This window comes from Oncorhynchus mykiss, chromosome 30 (assembly GCF_013265735.2).
Source record: "Oncorhynchus mykiss isolate Arlee chromosome 30, USDA_OmykA_1.1, whole genome shotgun sequence".
Lineage (NCBI taxonomy): Eukaryota > Metazoa > Chordata > Actinopteri > Salmoniformes > Salmonidae > Oncorhynchus > Oncorhynchus mykiss.
The window spans coordinates 18429703-18457056 of record NC_050570.1 but is presented as its reverse complement, the minus strand read 5'-3'; the positions used below and the strand labels follow the sequence as shown (position 1 = coordinate 18457056).

Genomic DNA, 27354 nt, shown 5'->3' with positions numbered 1-27354 from the left:
AGAATTAGCTGTACTCTCTCACTTCATACACACAAGGCAGGAGAAAGACTTGAGCAACAAAACATCTCATCTTGGAGCTCATTGAAAACCTCAGAGATCGATGGCAGGAAGCCCTCCCAGACTGGACTGGTAGTACCCAGGGTTAGGCTGTGGCCCAGCTGGGTCTAACTAGCCAGAAAGCTACCTTCGTTGTTTAGCAGATAGGAGTCAGGGTCCAGAGGGAGCATTTTAGTGTTCCATGCATGTCAGGCCTTCGGCTTTCATTGTCCATTTTTTTTATTTGTTTCTGAAGCTGGGAGTAATCATTGTACTGCCCTTTTGGACCCTTGTAAGTAATAACCTTGCTTTTGAGAAAGAGACATCAATCACAGGGACAACCACACACACTCTAATCTCACAGCCTCCTTCACCAGGATATTTTTAATCTTGCCCATGGTCTCCAAACCTACAGCCCTGTTGCCCTCACTGCTTTCCTCGCTCGTGACAAATGTCCCCTTGCGTGGCTGTCTCCTTCGGGTTGTTACAGCCCCTGTGCTCTTGCCCTGGCTTGTGTGTGTGTGTACTGGTATGCCCTCCTCCAGATTGCATTGTGCGTTTGGACTGCCATGCTTGGCCGGCTTTGCGGTGGGGTGGGGGCAGCCTATGTTTGCGAGTGCACTTCACTAGAAGTGATAAAAGTAGAATAATCACATTTTAAAGCATCTTAACATAGGCTGCGCTGCGTCTCTGGAATGGGGGTAAGCTCCAGCCTGGTCCATGGCGATAATAATCAAATTCCTGGCCCAAACCGGATTAGACTCCCTGTTGCTGTGTCTAAGGCCCAGTCCGGCGCTTAAGACACAATCCAATTCCTCAGCCGCTAACATGCAGGGGTTAGCCCTGAGCCAGCCAGCTCACTCTACTGGGTACACTGGCTTTACAACCTCTAAGCTGGGCCTTTAGATGGAATTGTTTGCGGGAGCTCTTCTTGGATGGAAGATCTTATCATATGTTGTAGTATAGTCCTTGCTATGTAGGTCTGTGTGCAACGCTGTAACTTTGCTGGATATTGTGGTGGGGGGGTCAATGAGTTCCGGTGTCAACACCCCTCTATGGTGGTCCAACACCAATGTTTCTATATTACTTTAAACTGTGTTCTTACTCTTAAGTTCAGAAAGTCACCACCCCGCCCCTTTAGCGACATTTAAATGTCAACCAATTATTCTATTTGTGTACTCTTTACTACGCTTGTCTAGTATATGGTCTTGCATAACTAATTTCTTATACCTAGTTAATTTAAATGGAGTCGAGGCAGTCTGAGTCCAGAAACTTCTTACTTGGTTACATCATTTAATTGCTGTATTAATTCATAAAATAATTCAGTGACCGTCAAAACCTAATGCTTCATTATGGATCAAGCAGTAGACTTCAACATGCTCAAGCAATATATTTAAAAAATACATAGCAACTCATCATTCACCATAAAGTAAAACACATACACATTCAAAACAGTTAATAACCTTATACAAAGGTGGGCATATAGTGGTACAGAGTGGGGTCAGCTCTACAGCCTCAATTCACTTAAATGCACCAAATACCTGTTTATGCGGGTCACTGCCAGAAATGAAGTTTGGGTATATTGTTTTCCTATCTATGGTATCCAGCTTCTCCTGGTGGATATGACAGACGGCAACAGTTCAATCTGCTTTGTGTCATTGTTAAGCGCAGCCACGTCTTCAATCTCCATGACAACCAAATGAAATCAAAATGCAGGCAACAACATTTGTTATAGCACTTGGGCTACAGTCAGTGAAGATGAGTTGAACTGATAGTGATTTTATAACTCAAATTCTCACCTGATCACCTGTTCATCCACTCCCTGCCTCAACGTGAGAGGTGCTCTCTCTTTCTCTCCTCTCTCCTATCTTTGAACCCTGCCATAATCACATGACCAAATATCATTGTAATATGAAAAAAATGGATGGCCTTAACAATGATTGGGTTAGCTTATTAACCAGATGTCTTTTTTATTAGCTAAATTATTTATTTACTATGTGGCAATATGTATAGCTAGTGTCATGACGTTGCCAGGTTAGGGGTGGTTTATGACACCCCCTCCCCCATAAATACCTTTCGCCCTTTTTCTCGCCACTCTACAGAATGGACTCTTGGAAAGCCCTTTGTTAACATAGAGAGAGTATTGTAACATCAAAAGGTTGGGGAAAAGAACAATCTTTAGGTAATCCAACCAGTTGAAAGTATCCGTTGGTACTTAAAGAATATGATGTCCGATCAGTTGTCGTCTGAGACATTATTACTAATGATAGGATGACACAAGCTGTATCTTGGAAAGTCTACACATTCTAGTTATCAGATTCACATAGAATCAACTTAAATGTTTAAATATGAAACTATTTGAAAAGATTAAATGTAGTTTTAGTTTATAAAACGAGAGAATTGTTTTCATAAGAAAAAAAATGTTCAATCAGTGGCCACGCCCACGTGAATAGGCATTGGTTGGAAATGATGAACCAACCCCTTTTCTCCATTTCTATAAGAGCCCCCGTGACCCAATTGACGGTGAACTAAGCCAACCTCAGCGTGAGCTATGGTTGAACGAAATGAACATTGTGTTCCCAAAAGACGTGAGGACTGATGTCCATGTGTAGGGTGAATTAGAAGGGTGAATTTCAACGTGGAGGTGACAATTGAAACGCTGGAAGGATGAATTTCGACGATACCAGCCAGAATATAGCATGAGCTTATAGTATGGCAACTTGGTATGAACTTTGAACTCTTATTCAGTAAAGAAGTGATACATCCTAGACGTCGAGTTATCAGCAGCCGCTGTAAACGTGCGTGGCCTAGGAAAGGATGAACAATCTCTTCGGAAAGACCGGGTACTACAACGTATCCGTTCTACCACACGACGACGGTACTACAACGTAGCCATTTTACCACAAATATTCTTAAAAGGACAAGGGAGATTTAGTCATTTAGAATGCATAAGATTCTGTATTTACGATGGCATAGCTTCATAAGGTCCGATAGAGACCCAATCCTTTTGTTTCTGTTTTCACGAGCGAAGAGAAAGGCCAGTTACTATTGTGCACTGACCACACCCATCACCCACCTTGCAATCTGAGAGGAGGCAGTCAGCATTTTTAAACTATTTAACCATAAAATGTAATTGTTTTAAAACCTGGAGATTTTGTCATTTTCTGAGGCACGTCTTAGGCCTACCTTTCGAAGTAGCCTTGCCAAAGTCAGACCATAGAAATGTTGAGGGATTTTTTTATAAACACTTCCTTATGCCATTGTAACCAGCATTTCTTTCATGTTCTATTACTTTTCAAATCAACATTCTTTAATTATTCAACAGCCACTGCTGTGTGCGGTGTGCGCATTGGTGTGCTTATAATGTGAAGAAATACATTTATCAACATTTTAAGCTAAACATTCTGATCTGTGGCATCAATCTCATTTGCATTTTTAACATGTTTTGATGAAAGCCTACAGTGGTTGTATGGATTTTGGATCTATGGTGCCAGAACCATCCCAGACATTATTTTCTACAGCACGCCCTTAATTATGATCCCTGTAGCTACCTCTCCTCAGCAAACACCACAAAGAGAGAGAGCAAGTGCATGCCCCTGAACTGTTACTGCAGATCAAAGCAACATGTCAGTCGGCTGCCTCTGGGGACCAGGCACAACCGAAAGCATATCTGGTGGTTGGGGATCCAATCATATACTGAACAAAAATATAAACGCAACATGTAAAGTGTTGGTTTCATGAGCTGAAATAAAAGATCCCAGAATTTTCCCATATGCACAAAAATGTATTTATCTAAAATTTTGTGCACAAATGTGTTTACATTCCTGTAAGTGAATATCTCCCCCCCGCCAAGATAATTACTCCACCTGACCGGTGTGGTATATCAAGAAGCTGATTAAACAGCACGGTCATTACACAGGTGCACCTTGTGCTGGGGTCTACAAAAGGCCACTCTAAAATGTGCAGTTTTGTCACACAACACAATGCCACAGATATCTGAATTTTTGAGGTAGCGTGCAATTTGCATGCTGACTGCAGGAATGTCCACCAGAGCTGTTGTCATTTTTGTTCAGTATTTTTTAGTTTTGTAGAAAATGAGGAACTGAGTCAGTTTTAAAGCCACATAAAACCAGCAGCTGCCTGGTGCTTTACAGTCTGAAAATGTTTTCAAATCCATCAAACTGATCATGGTATAATATTGGGGATGGGGTCAAATTTACGTGTTTCTAGTATTGGGGGGGGGGGGGGGGGGGGGTCATGTCCCTGTCCCCCAAGTTACATGTTTGTTTACTGTCGCTATAGGAGTCCATCTAAGGCAGTAAACAATTTGTGTTTCAGGTAGGTTTGTGTTGAGGTTAAAGTGTTGTTCATATGTCCATATGCGTTAGTAAACAGATTTGCGTTGCGCATCATATTTCCCTTATCCCCCTCTAATTATCTGTCTGTGAGAGATTCCCTTCTGGTTCTGTTCCACCCTGAATGTGGTGATGCAGAAGTTGGTCATGTCAATATCCTGTCATTGGTGAATGATTAGAACCCCCCCCCCACCACCACCACCACCTTCCTTTCCTCCTCTCGCTCTCTCCTCAGCCTTCCCGTGGAGATGTAAACAGGGAGCCGGAGCTCCAGGAAATGCAATCCCCACACTGCTTTTCCCCTCAGGCAGGATTTACAATTGAGGAGGATGTTTTCTGATGATACTCTGTGTTATTGTCGGCGTGTGTGTGCATGCATGAAGCATAGCCTGTGGTCTGATCTGCCGAGCAGAAACAGGATTTGGTTTGTAATCCTTGTTTAAGATAGACATTATGGTGCGGAGTAGATTTCACTTGGATTATATGATTTTATTTTTTTCAATAGCTGGGCTGGGTGGGGGAGGAGGAGGAAAGGGATGGGTGGGGGCTGCAAATTTCCTGAAATTATGAATCCCATGTAGTCAGTGAAGACTATTGCCCCACCATAGCACAAAGCTTTGTAATGCTTTAATTGCATCTCAAAGGAGTGGGGAAGAATCAAATTAGGGATTGTCCTACATTTTGGAGCTGTGTGTGAACAATACTTGTGTGCGTTTGTGAGAGAGGCAGTGTAAAAGTAGGCTGGATTTATTTATGTATGCGTGTGCATGATTCATTCCAAGGACTAGGTGTTGGCTTCAATGGCAGCAGCAGAGCATCTTTATGGAGGCTTATCTCTCTCTGCATTGAGACGTGCTGACTTCACAAACTAAAACACACATTTGCGCACTTACACACTCATACTTAAAATACACATTCTCACATGTACGTACACACACGCGCACACATTTGACACTCTCACAGCGAGCAGGCACCTTTTTCGTCACACCAGATGGCATGTGTCACAATATTACGGCAGTATTTCATTAACATTATGTGCATCCATCTGTTGTGTGCTCTAAGGCCCCATAGAGCCTCTTGTTTCGGTCACTTTACAGCACTGCACCATCAATAGTAGACTCAGTACTACTGCATGTTTTATATAGCCTAGAGTACCTCAAATCGAATCAGTTTATTGGTTGTGTACACATATTTGCCGACGTTATCGCCGGTGCAGGGAAATGCTTATGTTTCTAGTTCCTACAGTTCAGTAATACCTAGCAATACAATAACAATACACACATAATCCAAAAAGTGAGAAATAAAAGTTTGACATTTCGTAACAAGCAACAGCAATGTCATGGTATATAAATTATGGGGGAAAATCAGACATCACATGTGGGTGAGGTTAAGGGTAAGGGGCCTACATGGTTGGGGTGCTCAAGCCACTAGTTGCACCTATCCACAGATCTAGGATCAGATTACCCTACCTCAAACCCCAGCCTTTACCATTTAGATTGGGGGACAAAAAAATATGACCCTGTATCAGTGGTTAGGGGTACTCCCGGTTGGAGCTTTGTTCATAGCAAGGCTGACAAACTACTGTGGGAGGAACACTGCCCCCCCCCCCCCCCCCCCCCCCAAGAATCCCTCCCCCTCCCCAGTCCTAGCTCTGTCTGGGGGCTACCTGCAGGGTCAGGCTGACTATAGCCACGGTTTGCTTTGTCTTTGCAACGGTTGGCTGGATATATGTTAAAGATTAGATCAATTGGAACTTGGAGCCTGTAGGCTATGGTTGTGTAGAGATTTTGCTTGGTGATAACGATGATTGTAATGGATGAGGCCTACTTGTATGTAGCGCTTTTCACTTGGCCTCCTAAGTGTTTTGATTGTAGGGAATGTGGCTTAGCATTTAGCCTTCCTTTGTTTTTAGGATAGTTATCATACTGGCTATCAAAAGTCTGTAAATCTTTTCAAAGTTAAAACGGGTTTGGCAAAATCTCAAGTCAGTCAATCTGTCGGATCTGGAACCAGCTGTGTTGTTCTTAGGAAAAGGTGTCTACTATTAGGCGTACCTCCTGACGTCACAGTATCTACAGCAAGACGGAGGGTGCACATTTCCAAACTGGTTGCATTGTTGAAATTATAAGGAAAATCATTGTATTTCAACATGTTCTAAGTGTTGTCCAAACTCCCAATGTAGTGAGACTCCTTTTAGTGAAGAAGCCCATTTATGATTCATCACAAACAACAATTCTGCAATGTGCTGAAGGGTCATTTTTTTTGTATAGCTGTTATTATTGCTGCAATTGCAGATTTGCAAAATAATATATGCGGTTATGGCTTGCTTTGAAACTCTTTAGAGTGGGAACATTTTAGAGATTTCCCACTTGACCCATTATGTCGTCTGCAAAATAAATGATAAAACGTTCCTTTTTGGGTTTAAAGCTGCAATGAGTCTGGCACAAAGACACAACTAAACTGAACAAAAAAAGAAACACAACATGCAACAATTTCAAAGATTTTACAGTTCACATAAGGAAATTAGTCAATTGAAATTAATTTATTAGGCCCTAATCTATGATTTCAAATACCTGGGAATACAAATATGCATATGTTAGTCACAGATGGCTTCAATAAAACGTAGGAGAAAACCAGTCAGTATCTGGTGTGACTGCACGAGCTGCACGAGACATCTCCTTCGCATAGTTGATCAGGCTGTTGATTGTGGCCTGTGAATGTTGCCCCATTCCTCTTCAATGGCTGTGTAAAGTTTCTGGATATTGGCTAGAACTTAAATGCTGTTGTACGTGTCGATCCAGAGCATCCCAAACATGCTCATTAGGTGACATGTCTGAGTATGCAGGCCATTTTCAGCTTCCAGGAATTTTGTACAGACCCTTGCAACATTGGGCCGTGCATTATCATGCTGACATGAGGTGATGGTGGCGTTGTCTGTTGCTTATGCCTTCCCATACTATAACCAATGTTCCCTCTTAAGCCGCACACCTCCTCCAGGACTTCCACGCTGAAGAAATGCCAGGCCGCGCAGAGAAAGACTTCATTGAGTTCGCCCCATTAATTTGTACTATATAGATGTTTTTTTCTGTTAGCGAATCAATATCATAGCAGCCCCTTTTTCAATACAAAAAAAAAAATCTAGCTGCAAAATTCAGTCTGACTTTGTTCTAGGCAGAGCCAAAGCGCAAAAGTGTAGAATTCTATTGGCAGGTAGCCCACGAGTGGGCTTTCAATCACCCGTGAGTTACTGCATGTTTCAGAGCAGAGTGTGTGCACATTTATTGATATTCTTTGCTAGTTAGCGAGTAATTAGCCCAATTATGAATAAGTATAGGTCAGCAATGGGGAGTTGATGCTTCCTACAAGAGCACAAAATGTGTAAGCTACATTTCAAGCTGTCTTTGAAAAGCCAGTCAGGTATAAAGCTTATGTCTTAATTAAAGGGGCAGTGTAGTATTTTCAGAGGCTTAAATATGCAAATCAGCAGAGGGGTAGCCTACATTATCTAATTCTCTATGGTAATAATAATTAATTTTATTTTGAAGTGGTTTCTTGCATCATACAATGTACAGTCACCTATTTGGCCCATGGTGTTACAGACCAAGTAAAAAAACATTCAAGCCCTTCATAATGTAAACTTTTTACATTTTTTAAAGTCTCATGCAATGTATGCCAGCATTGAACACCACATGTAGGCTACAGTGCCTTGCGAAAGTATTCGGCCCCTTTGAACTTTGCGACCTTTTGCCACATTTCAGGCTTCAAACATAAAGATATAAAACTGTATTTTTTTGTGAAGAATCAACAACAAGTGGGACACAATCATGAAGTGGAACGACATTTATTGGATATTTCAAACTTTTTTTAACAAATCAAAAACTGAAAAATTGGGCGTGCAAAATTATTCAGCCCCTTTACTTTCAGTGCAGCAAACTCTCTCCAGAAGTTCAGTGAGGATCTCTGAATGATCCAATGTTGACCTAAATGACTAATGATGATAAATACAATCCACCTGTGTGTAATCAAGTCTCCGTATAAATGCACCTGCACTGTGATAGTCTCAGAGGTCCGTTAAAAGCGCAGAGAGCATCATGAAGAACAAGGAACACACCAGGCAGGTCCGAGATACTGTTGTGAAGAAGTTTAAAGCCGGATTTGGATACAAAAAGATTTCCCAAGCTTTAAACATCCCAAGGATCACTGTGCAAGCGATAATATTGAAATGGAAGGAGTATCAGACCACTGCAAATCTACCAAGACCTGGCCGTCCCTCTAAACTTTCAGCTCATACAAGGAGAAGACTGATCAGAGATGCAGCCAAGAGGCCCATGATCACTCTGGATGAACTGCAGAGATCTACAGCTGAGGTGGGAGACTGTCCATAGGACAACAATCAGTCGTATATTGCACAAATCTGGCCTTTATGGAAGAGTGGCAAGAAGAAAGCCATTTCTTAAAGATATCCATAAAAAGTGTAGTTTAAAGTTTGCCACAAGCCACCTGGGAGACACACCAAACATGTGGAAGAAGGTGCTCTGGTCAGATGAAACCAAAATGGAACTTTTTGGCAACAATGCAAAATGTTATGTTTGGCGTAAAAGCAACACAGCTCACACCCTGAACACACCATCCCCACTGTCAAACATGGTGGTGGCAGCATCAAGGTTTGGGCCTGCTTTTCTTCAGCAGGGACAGGGAAGATGGTTAAAATTGATGGGAAGATGGATGGAGCCAAATACAGGACCATTCTGGAAGAAAACCTGATGGAGTCTGCAAAAGACCTGAGACTGGGACGGAGATGTGTCTTCCAACAAGACAATGATCCAAAACATAAAGCAAAATCTACAATGGAATGGTTCAAAAATAAACATATCCAGGTGTTAGAATGGCCAAGTCAAAGTCCAGACCTGAATCCAATCGAGAATCTGTGGAAAGAACTGAAAACTGCTGTTCACAAATGCTCTCCATCCAACCTCACTGAGCTCGAGCTGTTTTGCAAGGAGGAATGGGAAAACATTTCAGTCTCTCGATGTGCAAAACTGATAGAGACATACCCCAAGCGACTTACAGCTGTAATCGCAGCAAAAGGTGGCGCTACAAAGTATTAACTTAAGGGGGCTGAATAATTTTGCACGCCCAATTTTTCAGTTTTTGATTTGTTAAAAAAGTTTGAAATATCCAATAAATGTTGTTCCACTTCATGATTGTGTCCCACTTGTTGTTGATTCTTCACAAAAAAATACAGTTTTATATCTTTGTTTGAAGCCTGAAATGTGGCAAAAGGTCGCAAAGTTCAAGGGGGCCGAATACTTTCGCAAGGCACTGTATGTGAAAATGTTATGGGATTTGCTCCATTGGTTTTGTTGGTATGCATACATTATGCTTGATAGCCACAATAGTCTATTGGCTACAGTCTATTGATAGTCTATTGGCTACTGTCTAAAACTGTAGGGGTACAGCCTCAGTGGTCTCTGTAAACGTGCACTGGAAGTTCATGCAACGGTCATGGTGCACTCTGTTCACAATGTTGACATCAGCAAATTGCTCGCCCACATGATGCCAAACACGCTATCTGCCCAGTACAGTTGAAACCAGGATTAATCCGTGAAGAGCACACTTCTTCAGTGTGCCAGTGGCCACCAACGGTGAGAATCTTCCCACTGAATGCCGAACTTGCAGTCAGGTCAAGACCCTGGTGAGGACAACAAGCACGCAGATGTACTTTCCCGGGATTATTTCTGACAGTTTGTGGAGAAATTCTTCGCTTGTCCAAACCCAGTTTCATCAGCTGTCCAGGTGGCTGGTCTCAGACGATCCCGCAGGTGAAAAAGCTGGATGTGGTGGTCCTGGGCTGGAGTGGTTGTGAAGCCAGTTGGACGTACAGCCAAATTCTCTAAAATTACATTGGAGGCAGCTTATGGTAGAGAAATGAACATTAAATGATGTGGCAACGGCTCTGGTGAACAGTCCTACAGTCAGCATGCCAGTTGTGTGACACAACTGCACATTTTAGAGTGGCCTTTTATTGTCCCCAGCACAAGGTGCACCTGTGTAATGATCATGCTGTTTTAATCAGCTTCCTGATATCACATACCTGTCAGGTGGATGGATTATCTTGGCAAAGGAGAAATGCTCACCAACAGGGATGTAAACAAGTTTCTGCACATTTTAGAGATGCTTTTTGTGCGACTGGAACATTTCTGGGATATTTTATTTCAGCTCATGAAACATGGGACCAGCACTTAACATGTTGCATTTATATTTTACATCCACTACCACCACTGCTTGTAAAGTGTAATGACCATACAATACCCACTCGTACTGTTGAGTCATTTCAGCAAACCATGACCCATCATCGCAGATTTTTCTGAAATTGTTTCTGTAGTTAGAAACAAGTAAGATTGACATTCCTGAAACATTATTTTGTATACTTCTTTGAAAATCTGAAAATGTAAGCTAATTGATTGCATCCATATTGGCCATTTTAACTTTATAGGATTCAAATAAGTTCAATAAATATAGTACCCTACATCTGATTTGGACAAAACTTCTTTCTACCAATGAATAAGATGAGGGATCCCCCCGCAAAACCCCATGCCAATCCCACCCCAACAACCAGTATACAGTATCAGTTCTCTGACAAGTAGTGTGATGCTGGGGCTTGGAGAATTTTTGCTTCATACCCTGTTCAGAGACATTAGCAATTGATGTCCCTTGCATTATTTACCATGAAGTAGTTTGAAAGTATCAGGTTTTGACCACTAGATGCCGCTGTTCCTGCTATACCACCACATCTTTTGCGCTGGTCTCTTGTTTTTTATCAACTAGATCACAACATTTCCTTTGCAACTTTGAGTAGGAAACTAAGATTTGGCTCATGATGAAAGTAAATTGTGGTCATCCTCACAATTTGAACCAGTCCTCCATAAAAGCAAATGTCACCATGAGGCCAACGGTGACTTTCTAAAACAGTTAGTTTAATGGCTGTGTTTGGGGGCGGCAATTAGCCTCGTGGTTAGAGCATTGGGCCAGTAACCGAAAGGTTGCTAGATCGAATCCCCGAGCTGACAAGGTAAAAATCTGTCGGTCTGCAGTTAACCCACTGTTCCTAGGCTGTCATTGTAAATAAGAATTTGTTCTTAACTGACTTGCCTAGTAAAATAAAGGTTAAATGAATAAATGGGATAACTGAGGATGGATCAACATTGTAGTTACTCCACAATACTAACAAAAATTACAGAATGAAAAGCATGAAGCCTGTACAAAATAAAATATTCCTAAATATGCATCCTGTTTGCAATCAAATGTGGCAAAGAAATTAACTTTTAGTCCTGAATACAAAGCTTTATGTTTGGGGCACATCCAACACAACAACACATCACTGAGAATCACTCTTCATATTTTCAAGCCTGGTGGTGGCTGCATCATGTTAAGGGGATGCTTGTCATCGGCAAGCACTAGGACGTTTATTAGGATTAAAAGAAACAATAGAACCAGATATTCCCTCTAGGATTTTGTGCTTGGCTATCTGCTTTCCAACAGACACTGGGAGATAAATTCACCTTTCAGCAGTGCGATTACCTAAAACACAAGGCCAAATATACACTGGAGTTGCTTACCAAGACATTGAATGTTCCTGAGTGGCCTAGTTACAGTTTTGACCTAAATTGGCTTGAAAATCAATGGTCAACAACCAACTTGACACAGCTTGAATCTTTTGAAATAATGAACATGCAAATATTGTACAATCCATGTGTGCAAAGCTCTTAGACTTACCCAGAAAGACTCACAGCTCTAATCATTGCCAAAGGTTGTTCCAACATGTATTGAATCATGGGTTTGACTACTTATCTATTCAAGATATATTTATTTTATTTTCCATCAATTAAAAAAATAAAAACTTTGGCATTCAAGTATATTGTGTACGGTCATTGACAATTAAATCCATTTTAATCCCATTTTGTAACACCATTTTTGGGGGAAATGGTTGAGGGTGTGAATACTTTCTGAAGGCACTGTATTATTGCACACTGAGTCCATGCAACATTTTTACTTATGCTTGCCATAACAAATGTGTTGAATACTTATTGACTCAAGACATATCAGCTTTTCATTTTTTATTAATTGGTAAAAATGTCTACATAAATCCACTTTGACATTGTGACACAATCACAATTTAATCAATTTTAAAGTCTGGCTGTAACACAGAATATGGAAAAAGTCAAGGCGTGTGAATGCTTTCTGAAGGCACTATCTGAATCCTATAATTTAAAATGGTAAATATGGGTGCACTCACTTGGCTTAATTTCTCCGAAGTGTTTCAACAGTAACTACAGAAACGATCATATAAGATGGTTTCTGTCAATCCCCATGTGCTTTTTGAGGTGGAATGACCCTAGTGTGGCCAGACTGGTTTTTATTTCACTGACGTGTTTTGATGGTGTTTGTCTGTCTGTCCATCTTGCAGGCTTCATCGCAGCAGCTGAAATTCACAACCTCCGATTCATGTGACCGAATCAAGGACGAGTTCCAGTTCCTCCAAGCACAATACCACAGGTATCCATTTAGCACTGTTTCTCACACAAACCCTTCAACCAAGGCTTATCTGAGGGAACCAGGGTTTAAGATACTAAACCTGTCTGCTATTTGTGAATACTCTGAGCATAACCATATCTCTGTAGGTGAGTGTACATATTAGAACACTTGAATTCTATTCTGCTATGAGTTACGTTGCGTAAGTATACAGTGTGCAGTACTAGAGTACACTGCTGCACATGGTTCTGTGCAAAAGCCCACTGGAATAACCTACATGATTAGAATATCAAATAAATCACAGCAAGACTAATACATTTTATTTCGCCCCACCGTTAAACCCCCTTCAGAAGCAGATGGAAGCAGGTGAAAGAATACGTATTCTAGGAGTGTGCTGTTGCTCCAGAGGAGAAGACATGAAAATAGGACATATGTTTTAAGAGCAGACCAATGGATGTGTGTGTCAGTTCTATTTAGAACCCTAGTCTAGAACTTTGTTCTCTTTCATGTAATAGAAAGCACTGTTATTGATGTCCTGCTATAACCACAACCTAACAAAATTGGCAATTGCTAGATGGCACAAGGTCATTTATTTGACCTGGATTGAGATGTACCAGAGAGTACAGTGTATTGCTCTGTTTGATTCATGACTAAATGTGTGGAGTTCGTGGATCTCATGGTACCCAAGGAAGGTTTCCGCTTTATGGATTTCTAGCCTTTGAAGCAGCAGGGCTACAACTGCCTCTGATTCCCTCCCTCTATTTACCTGTGGTATAGGAACTAGGAAGTGTATTGGCTGAGGATTTCTTTCCTCCCTGTTCTATTGAGCTTCATCAGAGGAGAGGCAGATAAAAGCCTGCATGTTTGTTCATTGTGTGAAATTTCTGTCTCTGATCATCAGTCCATTCCTAGTGTAGTAGGAACACCTCAGAGCCTGGGCTTTGGTGTGTAATTCCCTAGACAACCCACCGTTTAACCCCCTTCAGAAGCAGTTGAAAGAATACCTTTTCTCTACACCGTATTCAGAGCTTGCATACACGCTGCCTAATGACTTGAGCCGAGGAGCCATAGACGAGGCTTTGTAGAAGGCTGCGTTCAGCCCTTTTAGGGAAATGTTCTGCAGGTGGTCTCCTGAGCATAGTAGTGAGCATTGTAACTGTCACCCCCCCCCCCCCCCCCCTCACATGCATAAATAGATCAGGGAATACATAAATCAAAATAAAGATGACAGCAGGAGCGATTTAGAGGCGGAAGGAGCGGCAATAAAACTCCATCAAAGTGTCGTTTGAGAGCGTCTCTCCGAGCCCCCGGGCCACCTCCACCAATCACAGGCGCACAAAGACAATCACAATCCGATCTCAGGTAGGGTGGCAGCAGGGGAGGCCGGTTGTCATGACAACCAACCCCTGTGTTTGCGCACGCGCTGCTGACGATATTATTATTATTTTTAGGAGGAAAAAGCGATTTGGCTAAGTGAAGGCTGCAGGCGAAAGAGGAGTAGAGACGGATGGAGGGAGGGAGAGAGAGCTGTCTGAATGAAATGCGCCCCCCTGAGCACTTGTTTGGTCAGAGAATCTGAGGACTGCTGTTGAATTGTAATGAGGTTTATTCTTTAAAGGAAAATATTTGTTTGTAAAAAATAACTCAGTTTTAAATGTAAATGGCATAGGACCGAGAAGGGTCCAGACACCTGTTTGTTTTGGTGATTTCACTTGTTTGTGATAGACTTACCACAAACAACGAATCACTTCCTCATTCTCGAGTTGTGCGGTATGAGGGCCCTGAAATAACATGAACAAAAACAAATGCCTCCTTTTCGAAAACTGCAAAGCTCTCAGTGTATTGTCATTCTGAATCTCATCTCTAATCATCTAGTCCCCTATGCAGAAGTCCAGACCGGGTTTGTCCTTATAGTATAAACTTATGTTTATCAAAAACAAGTGAAATCACAAAGGAGTCCGGACCTATCTATAATATGGCATATACATCAAAAATAGAGATTTGGTTGTAAAAAAATAAATAATAAAGAATCATTTAACCTTTTCACTTTGGGCTGAGTTAACAGCGCCGCTGATATGATCCCATTTGCATCAACTATTTTTCCATGTCAGTGACGGAGTCAGCGGTGGCTATGAGCAGCATTTTCCCAGTTGGGGACAATGATGAGGATTCGCCACAGCTAACGCTCTGCCTAATTTGAGTCTTCATTCACAGTGACGCTGACGGCACAGATCTAGATCCCAAAAACAATCTTAACGTAAACACACCATTATAAACCCTGGTCTGATATTCCGAACTGCTTCCTCCTGGTTAATGTGGATCCACTGGAACGCTCTACAGAGGGGGATGTCAACACTGGCGCCATTCCAATATGAAAGCTTGTGATAAGTGGTGTGACAGTAGAGGCTTGGCCTCCTTTGTCCTGTCACGTCCTGTAACTTTTGCAGCGAGCGCTGTGACATGATTACAGCTAATGGCTGTCTGCGACACAGAGCAGAGCTGCACATCCACGTCATCCACCAACCGTCCGCTTTTTATAGGCAGGACATTTAAATCACTCTGGGAATACGTATGGGTATTTTACTAGGGTTTATTTGGGAGGCTTTTTTTCTCTTGGTGGATTGACACCTTGTAAGATCCGATGAGGGAAGGATGAAGTCATTTCCTGTCTTCCTGAAGAGGTATGAGTGATGCTTCCTGGAGCCTAAATATTTTCTATTTTGATCTCTTCTCTGCAGTTTGAAGCTGGAGTGTGACAAGCTGGCCAGTGAGAAGTCTGAGATGCAACGTCATTATATCATGGTGAGTTTTTTTTTTGTGTTTGTGTCTCGCTGTGTGTGTGTTTGCCTGTGTCAGCCTGTGTGTGTGCTACTGGGAGTGACCCTGCTCTGTCAATGTCACTTTTTAAAAGGACATTCTACTCAAATGCATTAAAATGTAATGATGACACCATCTGAAATATAACTGATGTGTCTGTGCGCTCATGTGTGCGACTGCTAGTTCTGTTTGGTACAGATATACACTGAGTACAAAATATTAGGAACTGTTCTTTCCATGACGTAGACTGACGAGGTGAATCCAGGTGAAAGCTATATGACCCCTTGTTGATGTCAAATCACTTCAATCAGTGTAGATGAAGGGGAGGAGACGGGTTAAAGAAGGATTGTTAAGCCTTGAGACAATTGAGACAGGTGTGTGTATGGGTGCCATTCAGATGGTAAATGGGTATGACAAAAGGTTTAATTAAGTGCCTTTGAATGGGGTATAGTAGTAGGTGCCTGGCGCACTGGATTGAGTGTGTGAAGAACTGCAACGCTGCTGGGTTTTTCACGTTCCACAGTTTCCTGTGTGTATCAAGAATGGTCCACTCTCCAAAGGACATCCAGCCAGTGGTCGAAAACAGGTCATTGATGAAAGAGGACAACGGAGGCTGACACACATTGTGCAGAGCAACGGATGGGCTACAGTTAGTCAACTGACAGTCCAGTACAACATTGGTGCCCAAAGACCCATAAAACAATGCTCAACTCGTCGTACCTTGACACAAATGGGGTATGGCAGCCGATGACCTTAGCATTCAACTATTTTCAGCAAAAAAACAAGAAACTGCGGTTCCAGTGGGCTATGGAACGAAAACACTGGAGAATTGGAAAACATTGCCTGGTCTGATGAGTCCCGGGTTCCTGCTCTTTCAAGCTGATGGGAGGATTAGGGTATGGACAAAACCACATGAGTACTGTACATGCATCCATTATGCCATGTTTTGACATTGCAGGCTGCTGTTTTCATGGCACTCATTGGGAGCCTTGAGCAATGTTTGAATGCCACAGGTAGGGCTGGGCCATATGACGATACATATCGTGTGACGATAGAAAAACGTCTATCGTTTCATATTATGCTCTATCGTTTATTTCGTGGTGTTGCAAATCACACTCTTTACAGCAATATTTTTTGTCAATTGGATTTCGCTTTGCGTTTTTCACACGTGCCATGTGGAAGGAAATTTGCAACACAAACAAACATGGAGGAGAGTGAACGTGACACAGAGCACAGAGACACTGAGCTCTTACCTAAAAGAGGGGCTACTTCGGTCGCATGGGCGTGGTTTGGGTATGAAAAGTCTGACACGGACCAGAAAACCAAAATTTCCCGCAGGCCGGTCGCGACAACAGGCTCAAACACCACTAACCTCTTTTACCGCCTACGCAAGAATCATGTGAAACAGTACGGAGAGAGTACGGATGAGACCCAAAAAAGTACAGTTGAGTGCTCAAAACAAACCCCCTACTTGCAAGAGGCTTTTGCCCGCGTCACACCATTTGGCAAAGAATCACGAAGATAGAAGGAGATAACAGCCTCCGTTACAACTTACATCTGCAAAGACATGGCCCCAGTTTACACGGTCGAGAAATGGACGTTTCGTGAGTTGATGCTAATACTCGACCCAAGGTACCAAATGCAAATACCTTGTATTTGTTGAGTATAATTCAAAATGTAATAAGAAATAGGCCTTTACATGTGGTCGTTTTATATAAATTATTTATTCATTGAATTTACAGAAAATGTGTATATCGTGTTATGTATCGTTATCGGGATATGAAATTACCGATATCGGGATATGAGATTTTGGCCATATCGCCCAGCCCTAGCCACAGGATATCTGAACATCATTGCCAATCAGGTGCATCCCTCTGCAAATTGTTTTGTTTTTTTTCGTCTCAGGGAAGCTCATCTGCGTGCTTGTCGTCCTCACCAGAGTCTTGACCTGACTGCAGACTGCTGGAAAAGTGTGCTCTTCATGGATGAATCCCGGTTTCAACTGTACTGGGCTGATGGCAGACGGTGTGTATGTGGACAAGCGGTTTGCTGATGTCAACGTTGTGAACAGAGTGCCCCGTGGTGGTGGGTTTATGTTATGGGAAGGCATAAGCTAAGGACAATGAACACACTTGCATTTTTTCGATGGCAATTTGAATGCACAGTTACCGTGACGAGTAACTGAGGACAATAGTTGTGCCATTCATCCGCTGCCATCACCTCATGTTTTAGCACGATAATGCACGGCCCTCTGTTGCAAGGATCTGTACACAATTCCTGGAAGCTGAAAATGTCCCAGTTCTTCCATGACCTGCATACTCACCAGATATGTCACCCATTGAGCATGTTTGGGATGCTCTGGATCGACACGTACGACAGTGTTTCCGCCAATATCCAGCAACTTTACACAGCCATTGAAGAGGAGTGGGACAACATTTCACAGGCCACAATCAACAGTCTGATCAACTCTATGTGAAGGAGATGTGTCATTCTGCATGAGCCAAATACAGATGCATATCTATATTCCTAGTCATGTGAAATGATTAGGGCCTATTTCATTTAAATTGACTGATTTCTTTATATGAACTGTTTTAAATTTTTGTTCGGTGTATATTTGGGGCTCCGCTGCTAAATGAATATAGGGGAAAGTGCATTCATACCACCTACCACCACCTCTACAGGCAGCAGGATGTTTAACACTGCAACAATGTGTCAACAAAACATATTTTCACCTTTTATTCTAAGACATTTTTTTACAACAGGTCATTGAATTTGGCACCATTTTAGTCTAGCAACTACAACATACAGCAATATTGAAAATACCATCTCGCTCTTTTACCTTTGTCTCCTATCTACTCTCCCACCCCTTTCCTCTCTAGCCCTGTGCCCATCTCTCTTTTTTCCATGTCATTGTTCTCAGTCTTTCTGTCTCTCTCCTTCTTCTTATAATTTTTCCTCTAGTCTCATCTGTGGTCCTTTTGTCTCTGGTGTTGTCATCCTCTCTCTCTTCTCTTCCCCCCAACACATACTCTCCACCTCTAGCTAATCTCATTGTCTCTGGCAAGGCCCGTGTAGCTGTCTGATTCTGTCTCTAATTGATCCGTTGACTGGCTTAATCTCATCTAATCTGTGCAGCGCTGCACTCGTATCCATCAGCGGATCAGTGTGTGTGTAGCCCCAGCCTGGTCCACCCTCCCTTAATTGCCTATCGGGTTCCCCTGCTTTGCCGGCTGCTATCGCCAGCACCTCAATTTCCCCAGCACCATAATTGCTTTAGGGACGTGCAGTTTCGGCTGGACAGCCTGTACTCCCCGTCGCGCGCGTGCGTGTTTTTGAACGCTGGAGCCTGTGCCCTCACAGACAGAGCTGGTGATTTAACAGGGCTAATGCTGAGCCACTGGCCTGCTCATTAACACCGAACACTCACACACACCATCCCTTTCCGTCTCACAGCGACACAGGAGGACAACGGGGTGGGTGGGTGTGTGTGCGAAGGGTTTTACCTGGTGTAACAGTAATGACATGATCCATGAGAACCAGGAGATGGCTCCTGTAGATGGCTCTGTGGGACAGAAGGAAATGCATATAGCTAAACAATCTGTCTACACTTTACAGGACATAATGGAGTTTCCCTCTTTCTGTTATTATACTGTATAACAACTCCTCATCTTCCTTCTGCTTTACAGTACTATGAGATGTCCTATGGGCTGAACATCGAAATGCACAAGCAGGTAAGTCTCTGTCTATGTTAATAGGAAACCCTTCTTCAGCAGTGCTGTCGGAGATGGGAATTGGTTCTTATCATCATGCCCCCTGTAGACAGACAGTGAAACATCTCTCTCTGGCATCGCTGAGAAAACATCCCTATTCAGAGGGATTGTTCTAAAGGAAGGAGCAGTACAGTACTGCGCAGGGTAAAGCTCTAGTCTTTGTATATTACTACATGGACAGTGAAGAGTAGCATACTGCTGTCTAAGGGGTTATCCGGTGCCTCTAGATCGGGAGGGTTTTGTTGGGAGGTGGGGGTGGTAATTTATGGGCCGGCTACTGGGGGAGAGCGATGGGCCTCTGTGGACCCGGCCTTATCTGTGACCTTGTCTGGCGCGCTAAAAGATTGACGGCTCCTCCCTGACAGCCACACCGGCAGCAAAGAACACGCAGTGAAAAATCTAGTCACGCACACACGCTCGAGAACATACAAGCTCATACACACACAGCCCCCCTGCTCTGCCTCATGAGTACAATTCATCACCCCTACTCCTTTATCTGGCGGGGATGAAATATTTAGAAAATATGGGGGGGGGATCCCCAATTATGTTAGCGCGTGTGTGTGCATGCTTTGTGTGCATGTGTGTGTGACTGAGTGCAGATGAACTGCGGCAGCATTAGAGGGTTGAAATTGAAGGGGATGTGTAGAACTGAATGTCGAGGAGAATTCACGCCTGCTCTTTCTCTCTCACTGTCTTCTCAATTTTTATATTTCTTCATTTCTATCTTTGTCTTTTTAATTTTTCTCTTTCTTTCTCATTTTCTTTCTTTCGTTCTCTCTTTCTCCTCCCCAAGCTTTCTCCTCCCCAAGCTTTCTCCTCCCCAAGCTTTCTCTTCTCTCCAGCTGAGGAGCTCCAGACAGTTTAGTCAGCTTGTACTGGGGATATATTGAAAAGGGGTTATTGTTTCTTCTTTGTCTCCCTCCACTTAAAAAAAATTCCCATCCCTGCCAGTTGCAAGACCCCCTCTCCGGTTAGCTTGAATGAATTGTTCTCCCACCTGACAGAACATTCGGCATTTCCTCTTACTTTCGTGTGTGTGCATCATATTCTTCCTCACATATAGAAAGAGGCACAAAATGCATTTTAAGAGGAGAGCGAGGTCAGTGTGCATGATGATGGAGTGATAAGTGTGGTGTTTTGTCTGGAATGGCGGTGCGTAGTAAATAAGTGTCTTCTCAGATATCACACTGAATTAGAAAGTAACACAATTAACACTGCTTTGCATATTGGAGTTTGTTATGACAATTACTGCTGGAACGTAAAGTAATGTATATGTGTGCTTGTGAAGTGCTCTTTGGGAGGGTGGGGTGTATGTTGATGTGAGACTGAGGCGGTGTTAAATGAAGCTAAGGGCTTATGTGTTTTACCTCCTCAGGCTGAGATTGTGAAGAGATTGAACGGGATCTGTGCCCAAGTCCTCCCCTATCTGTCCCAGGAGGTAAGAACACCCTCTAACCCCTGACCCCTAACCCCACGTGGTGCCCTGCAGCCTGGAATGAGATAATTCTTATTTGACTCCTCTCCCCCATATATATCTCCATTCATCATTGCGAGCCCTGTAATGAAAGGGGCCAGAGCGCTCTGCTGTGATCCAGATAAGATATGCTAATTTGTGTCCATGACGAGATGACCCATTACAACATGGGAGTGGATCATTGATTCTCTATCAAAGCCCAGCCTTGTGTTAGTGACTTAATAATTGAATGGGTGAGGAGCACAGGGTCAGTGTTAGTAGTATTGAGCCATCTAACCCTCCTGCATGTGTGTGTGTTCCAGCACCAGCAGCAGGTCCTGGGAGCCATTGAGAGGGCCAAGCAGGTCACCCCTCCAGAGATGAACTCCATCATCCGGGTAGGCTGCTCCCTCCAGGATGTCCTCTATGGGTCTGACACTCATCACTATCTAGCTATCAATCCATCATTATGATGATGCATCTGATGCTCTGGGTTTTAATGGAGCTTTATGTTTGGTGCTTTACTTGATGATGATGATGATGATGATAAAAAGGTATTTGTCTGGAATTTGTCAAGGCCCAGTCATACATTTTGTGGAATGGATGTGCAGGTTTTTTTTTTTTTTTTTTTTGTAAACTTAAATTTAACATTTTAATTCAGCAAATAAAGACTAATGGCATTGACAAAATGATTGGCACCAATGACCAAATGAAGCATTCAAAGACAAGAACACTCTCCCTACAATCAAACATGGGGGAGCTTTGATACTACTGTGGGGTTGCTTTGCTGCCCCTGGTCCTAAATGTGTGCAGGACCTCGTGAAATCAGTCAATTATCAATGTTATATGGAGTCCAATGTTGTTGTTTTTAAGTGTTTATAAACTGTGACGTTAAAGGTTGTTGGTCATCCAGCAACGACCCCAAACACACATCAAAAGCACCCTGGAATGGTTCAAGAAGAAGCGCTGGACTGTTCTGGAGTGGCCAGTGAAGAGTCCAGATCTGAACCACATCCATAACCTATGGCAAGAGCTAGAAACAGCAGTTGGAGAAGTTTTCTGTAGAAAAGTGGGCTAAATTGCCAATAAAAGTTGCAGCAAGCTCATTGGTGGCTACAATAAGCATTTGTTGGGAGTTATCTTGGCCAAAGGCTGTGCAGTGAAATACTAGTTCCAGGGTGCCAATATGTTTATCCATGCCATTTGTCTTAATTTTTTATATTTCAAATTGTCAACTTAAGTTTACAATATAATGTATGGTTCTGCGATGTTGAAAATCCAATAACGTTTGGAGACCAAAAGTTGTTTTCAAATGTAACTTATTTTCAAAGAAATAGGTAGTTATTTTAAGAAAAGTGCAGGGCTGCCAATATATGTGTGTGTGCACGTGTGAGAGCCATATGTACCCATCTCTGTGTCTCCTCTGTGTTTGAGCTGTGTGTGTGTTGTCCACAGCAGCAGCTCCAGGCTCACCAGCTGTCCCAGCTCCAGGGTCTGGCCCTGCCCATGACCCCTATGCCTCTGGGCCTGAGTCAGTCAACCCTGCCGGCCGTCACCTCCTCTTCAGGCCTCTTCTCCCTCTCCTCCATCCTGGCCTCGCAGGCCCAGCTGGCAAAGGAGGAGAAGGCTTCTCGCGAGGGAGCTGACAGCCACCGTGAGGAGGACGGGGACAAGTCCGACTAGAGCTCCCTCCCGCCCTCTACCGCATATTAACTACCGCTGCGTCAGAGGGCTGTGGTCCTGTATATCTGCTATCCATGCCAGTCCCTCTCCTCTACCCCATCTCCCCCTTTAGTCCTCCGACTTCTACGGCCTATCTGATGCATTTGCCGTCATTCCAACTGCTTCAATTTGTGTACAGTATAGATTTTTTTACTATCATTTCTTTCATGTATATATCTTTTTATTTTGTATTTTATTTTTGTGATTTGAGCTTGACTTGTCTTTTTGCTCATTTGTTTTTCCCTCATTCTGCTCCCTTTATGGCCCAGTGGTAAATGGATCTGTGTTTTTACACCACCCTGGCTGAGCGTCTCCTTCCTCTCTTATTTACCAAGGCCCATCTGGGAGCCTGAATGTCACATAGTATAAGTGGAATAACAAACCAGAAGAGATCCAACAGACAGGCTCGCGTCACCCAGATCTCTAGCCTCTGTTGTGTCAACTTGATTCAGTTGGTTGACGTGAGGTAACTCTCACAATACTGTTTTCATAAACCGACTTTTAGACAAGCAACAGCAAAAACTGTCTGTTAATGTCTGAATCTTAGCGTCAAAATCCTGCATTAATATCAGTGAGAAAATGTTCTGAACATTTGTTGGCCTCGCTTTGATTTTCAGGTTAGGATTCCTCCCCAGGTTAAGAAGAATCGTTGAAAGATGTCAGTCTTCTTGGTGAAGCGTGTAACTTGGTGACTCCAGTCCCCAGAGAGCCCTGTCTAACCCACTGAGCTACTTTAGATTGCTTCCATGAAAGGCATGCTATCAATACTATCATAACAGTCTGAATGTACAGATCGCAGCGATGATTAACATTGTGCGAGATAGAAAACACCTTCAGATATTTTCTCTCCCTAGTGGTGATGCAGTAGGAGAGTGCACGTTGCCTCTTCAACACTAGAAAGCAGTAAGTCTTTTAGAAAGCAGCTCTGACATCCACTGAGTCACCTCTTTTGAACAGGGATCTCTGGTCTATTCTAGGAAACAGGTTGACATCTCGGTCTCTCATGTTAGGCAGCGGCATAGAACAAAATGTCCACTGCGCCCACTATCTTGTCACTCAAAAGATGAGTCTCTGTAAGAAGAAATTATGCATGATTTAGCTCTCGTATAGAATACAAATACAGCACTCACAAATGTGGATGCATTGTCCATGGCCAATGAATAGTTTTAAATGAACGTTTTTGATCAGTCATTTGAGTAGATGAAGCACAAATCGCCATTATTTTGGTGTGCATTTACATTTCAAAAAATATATATATATATATATATATATTTTCTACAAACCCCAACATGTTTCTCTCAGCCTGTTGGAGAAAGTGTGTGATTATTAGCTCGACCTGTAAGTGCCGCTGTAGGCTAGAACTAAAGGTTGAATGGTATAGAAGATGTGAAGCTGACTGCTGGTTTTACTGTACGATTGGGAAGGGATTGGTGTTATTGTCTGACCATTGCTTTGATCCCAGCCTGTTATACAGCGTGTGATGTATTGTATGTGTTTTGTATTCCCCTTATATTAATAGACATCCTCTCTGTTTGATGGTGGGTTACACTGTGAGGGTGTAGAGATCTGTGTAAATGTCTTAGATAAAGTGTCACAGGAAAACTGATTTCATAGCCGTATGTGAATGCATTCATTAACCTCTGTGATATAGATTTGAACTTTGGTCAGTCAGTGGTGAGCCTGGGATTGACATGTGGCTTTTGTTTTAAGTCTAATACTGCTTGTGAACAGCACAACTTACTCTTATCGACGTAAACAGTAGTGATATGCAATGCGTGTGGGTAGATGCACACAAACGCATGTCTCTTGGAACTGTATGCCTTTCTATTAGCCACGAAATGTTTTAGTTTGGTCCACATTTTCTGTGATCAATACACTTGTTTGAATATTATCGCTATGAAATAGAAATGAGAGTAAAAAGCTTTTAAAGATTCCGCTAAATTAACGATGTATTTGTTTAGTAGTGGAGGGCCAGTTTATGTATACAGTTATACTTCTAAAGCTTTATGTGTGGGTGAAAACGCGCTATGGTGATAATTTCACTTATGTTATAAAATACATTTTGCCAAGACAAATAAGGTTCTTCATGTTGTGAATCGATCAGTTGGGTCTCTCTAACATATCATTCCCATTATATCCCAAAAGTCGGGTTTCATAAACGAATACATCCGATAATAAGCACTGAGTTCTGTTGACAGATAGCGGTGCAGGTTTCGCATAACAACTTTTGAGGATTTGACATTTTGTGGTCGTCTTCAAAGTTTCCACTGGTCGCATGAAGCTAAATTGGCATGAGCTGAATTAAATGTAAAAGGCTTTGAAAATACGCTCATTGCTCTGTTTTGGAGATACACTTGTTTTTGTGAGGAATCTTCAAAAAGGAATAGACATTTTGAATTAATATGAAAACCATATACTAAAATAAGAAAGTACTACGTCATGTCTCAAATCGATATCCATATTACCTCTAATTTATGTCCTGCGGCTTCGAGAAGGAAGATGAGTTCAATGGGAAAGTGAGCCTGTCAGGTAACCAGTAGCCTTAATTCTTGCACAGAATCCAGCCTAGCTGACACAATGCAATTTTCCAGATTTTTGACCCAGTTTTTTTCTCTGGCTTCCATTGATTGTCACCCTAATTCTGGCCATCCTACAAGGGTACACACTCCAATAACGTTTGAATGGATTATGATAGAGATATGAGGTTTGGACCATTGGTTTTCTTAGATGAGTAACATTGTTTTACCAATTGGTCAAAATATGCGTTTTTGATTGGACACCACAGGTATATGGCTGCATCTTCTGTGTCTGTCCTGGATGATTCCTGTGCTCTGTCCTACAGTACTGATGTGACACTAGAGGAAGTGCAGTACTTTGACCTATACCTGTCCCTCTTTAACCCCTGACCCACTGTTTGCCCTTTACCCCTTGCCCCGTAGCGTGAAGCATTGTAAGCATTTTGAGCTTTGTATAGGTCATTTTTTGAATACATATTTTGTGTATAATGAAAAAAAACTGAAGTTCATACTTTGGCCCCCAAAAAAACAAACAATTTGTGTCATGTAATTATAGCTTCATTTAAAGAAATGGTGAAATATAAAAATAACAAACATTTACTATAAATAAATGAAATGTTCTGCAGTAAGGAAGTACTTTTGGTGCCTTTACAAATAAAGTCAATCAAATCAATTGTTGTCTGTCCTGTTTTGTTCTTGTGCATCTTGTCCCAGAGGCAATGCAGTGGAGCTAAAGCGTGAATGGTGTAATGTTACTATACATTTCTCAGTGTTACTACTAAATGAAGGATGACCTTTTGATGACTAATACTAGCCTAGTAGTCTGTGAATGCCTGTGGAGCATTGAGGTCCCTGTAGTTCATTGTCACTCCACACGGCGGAAGTGTTGATTTAAAAACATCCTGTGTCATTTCTACACTGCTGAGGTGTCCCTCCATGTGCGTCTGTCGCAGATGCATGGAGTAGTAGAGGTATGTCTGTTCCGTGGCGTTCCTGATTTGAGGTTTAGCTTCTCACCACCAGATGTTCTGTTTTATTATTGTAACATTGAAGACATTGGGACATACCCCAGTTGGTACCGCTGCACAACCCTCATGTAGATATCCCATCTATGTCAAACGCACAACCCTCATGTAGATATCCCATCTATCTGTCAATCGCACAACTTGTCATTGCCTTCACGGCTATTTTTATTACACACACACACAGATAGTGATACGCGCACACACAGGCGGTTACACACACCCTATCCATATTGGTTATTTCTGCTGTGCGTGTTGAATGACAGTGTGCCCTTGGCAGTGTGAGTGTTGAATGACTGTGCCCTTGGCTGTGTGTGTTTGTGTGCTCGGAGGTTGTGCTGGTGAAACCTCAGAGCTACTGTGGCTCCAACCCGCTTCCTCCTCTCCTGCCCGCTCTGTATCTCCCCAAGGACTTCTCTGGATCTGAGCCCAGTACTTAAATAAATATGAAAGTGCCCTATTTTCTGTGTCAGGATACAGGACTCCTCTGAGAGGCACTGATGTGGTGGAAAGGTTTTTTTTTCCTCTGCGACACAGCACATCGTACGTAAAGGCTGAGAAAATCATTTGGATTTCACTTCATTGGCTATATTAGCAACACTAACACATCATATACAGTGTCTTTTTAGATGTGTGTATTGTTAGATACTACTACTACACCAATGGAGCCAGGAACACAAGTATTTCACTACACCCGCAATACATCTGCTAAATATGTGTATGTGACCAATAACATTTGATTTGATGGAAATGCCCAGAAGACCATATTGTGATGTTGTCGAGTAACCATGTGCATGTACTGAGCAGAGGAGATAGAGGGGAGCGCCTGAATGGAGAGCAAGAAGCGTTTTGATTAATCATGATTGACTCATTCAGAGCCATCGCTGCTTCCCCCATCACTCCCTCGCTCCTGCTCTCCTTGATGGCTTGATTATGGAGACGCTCTCTCTTCATCTCCTCCTTTCTCTCCTCACTCTCTCTCGTCCCTATCTCTTTCTGTCATCCCTCTCTCTCCAAGGCGATATATGCTGTGCTGGTTTATTCATGTGTCCCAGGGAACGGAAGCTGTCAATCTCTGTCTGCTTCTCATCCACTCCCCCCCCCCCTCCATCCCTCCGTCTATCTCTCCTC

General features: G+C 42.6%; 1 protein-coding gene across 2 annotated transcripts in view; it reads left to right on the top strand.

The window, feature by feature from the left end:
* Nucleotides 1-25874, top strand: part of LOC110521466 (TLE family member 5) — a 41311-nt gene extending 15437 nt beyond the window's left edge. Inside the window, exons 2-7 of one of the 2 annotated variants that reach the window (XM_021599036.2) lie at nt 12859-12947; nt 15662-15725; nt 19427-19471; nt 20886-20948; nt 21287-21361; nt 22419-25874. In XM_021599036.2, coding sequence (XP_021454711.1) covers nt 12859-12947; nt 15662-15725; nt 19427-19471; nt 20886-20948; nt 21287-21361; nt 22419-22646 — 564 coding nt within the window. In that variant the 3' untranslated portion in view covers nt 22647-25874. The remainder of the gene's footprint in view (nt 1-12858; nt 12948-15661; nt 15726-19426; nt 19472-20885; nt 20949-21286; nt 21362-22418) is intronic. The other variant, XM_021599037.2, reaches the window with a different exon arrangement.
* Nucleotides 25875-27354: the final 1480 nt, after the last annotated feature.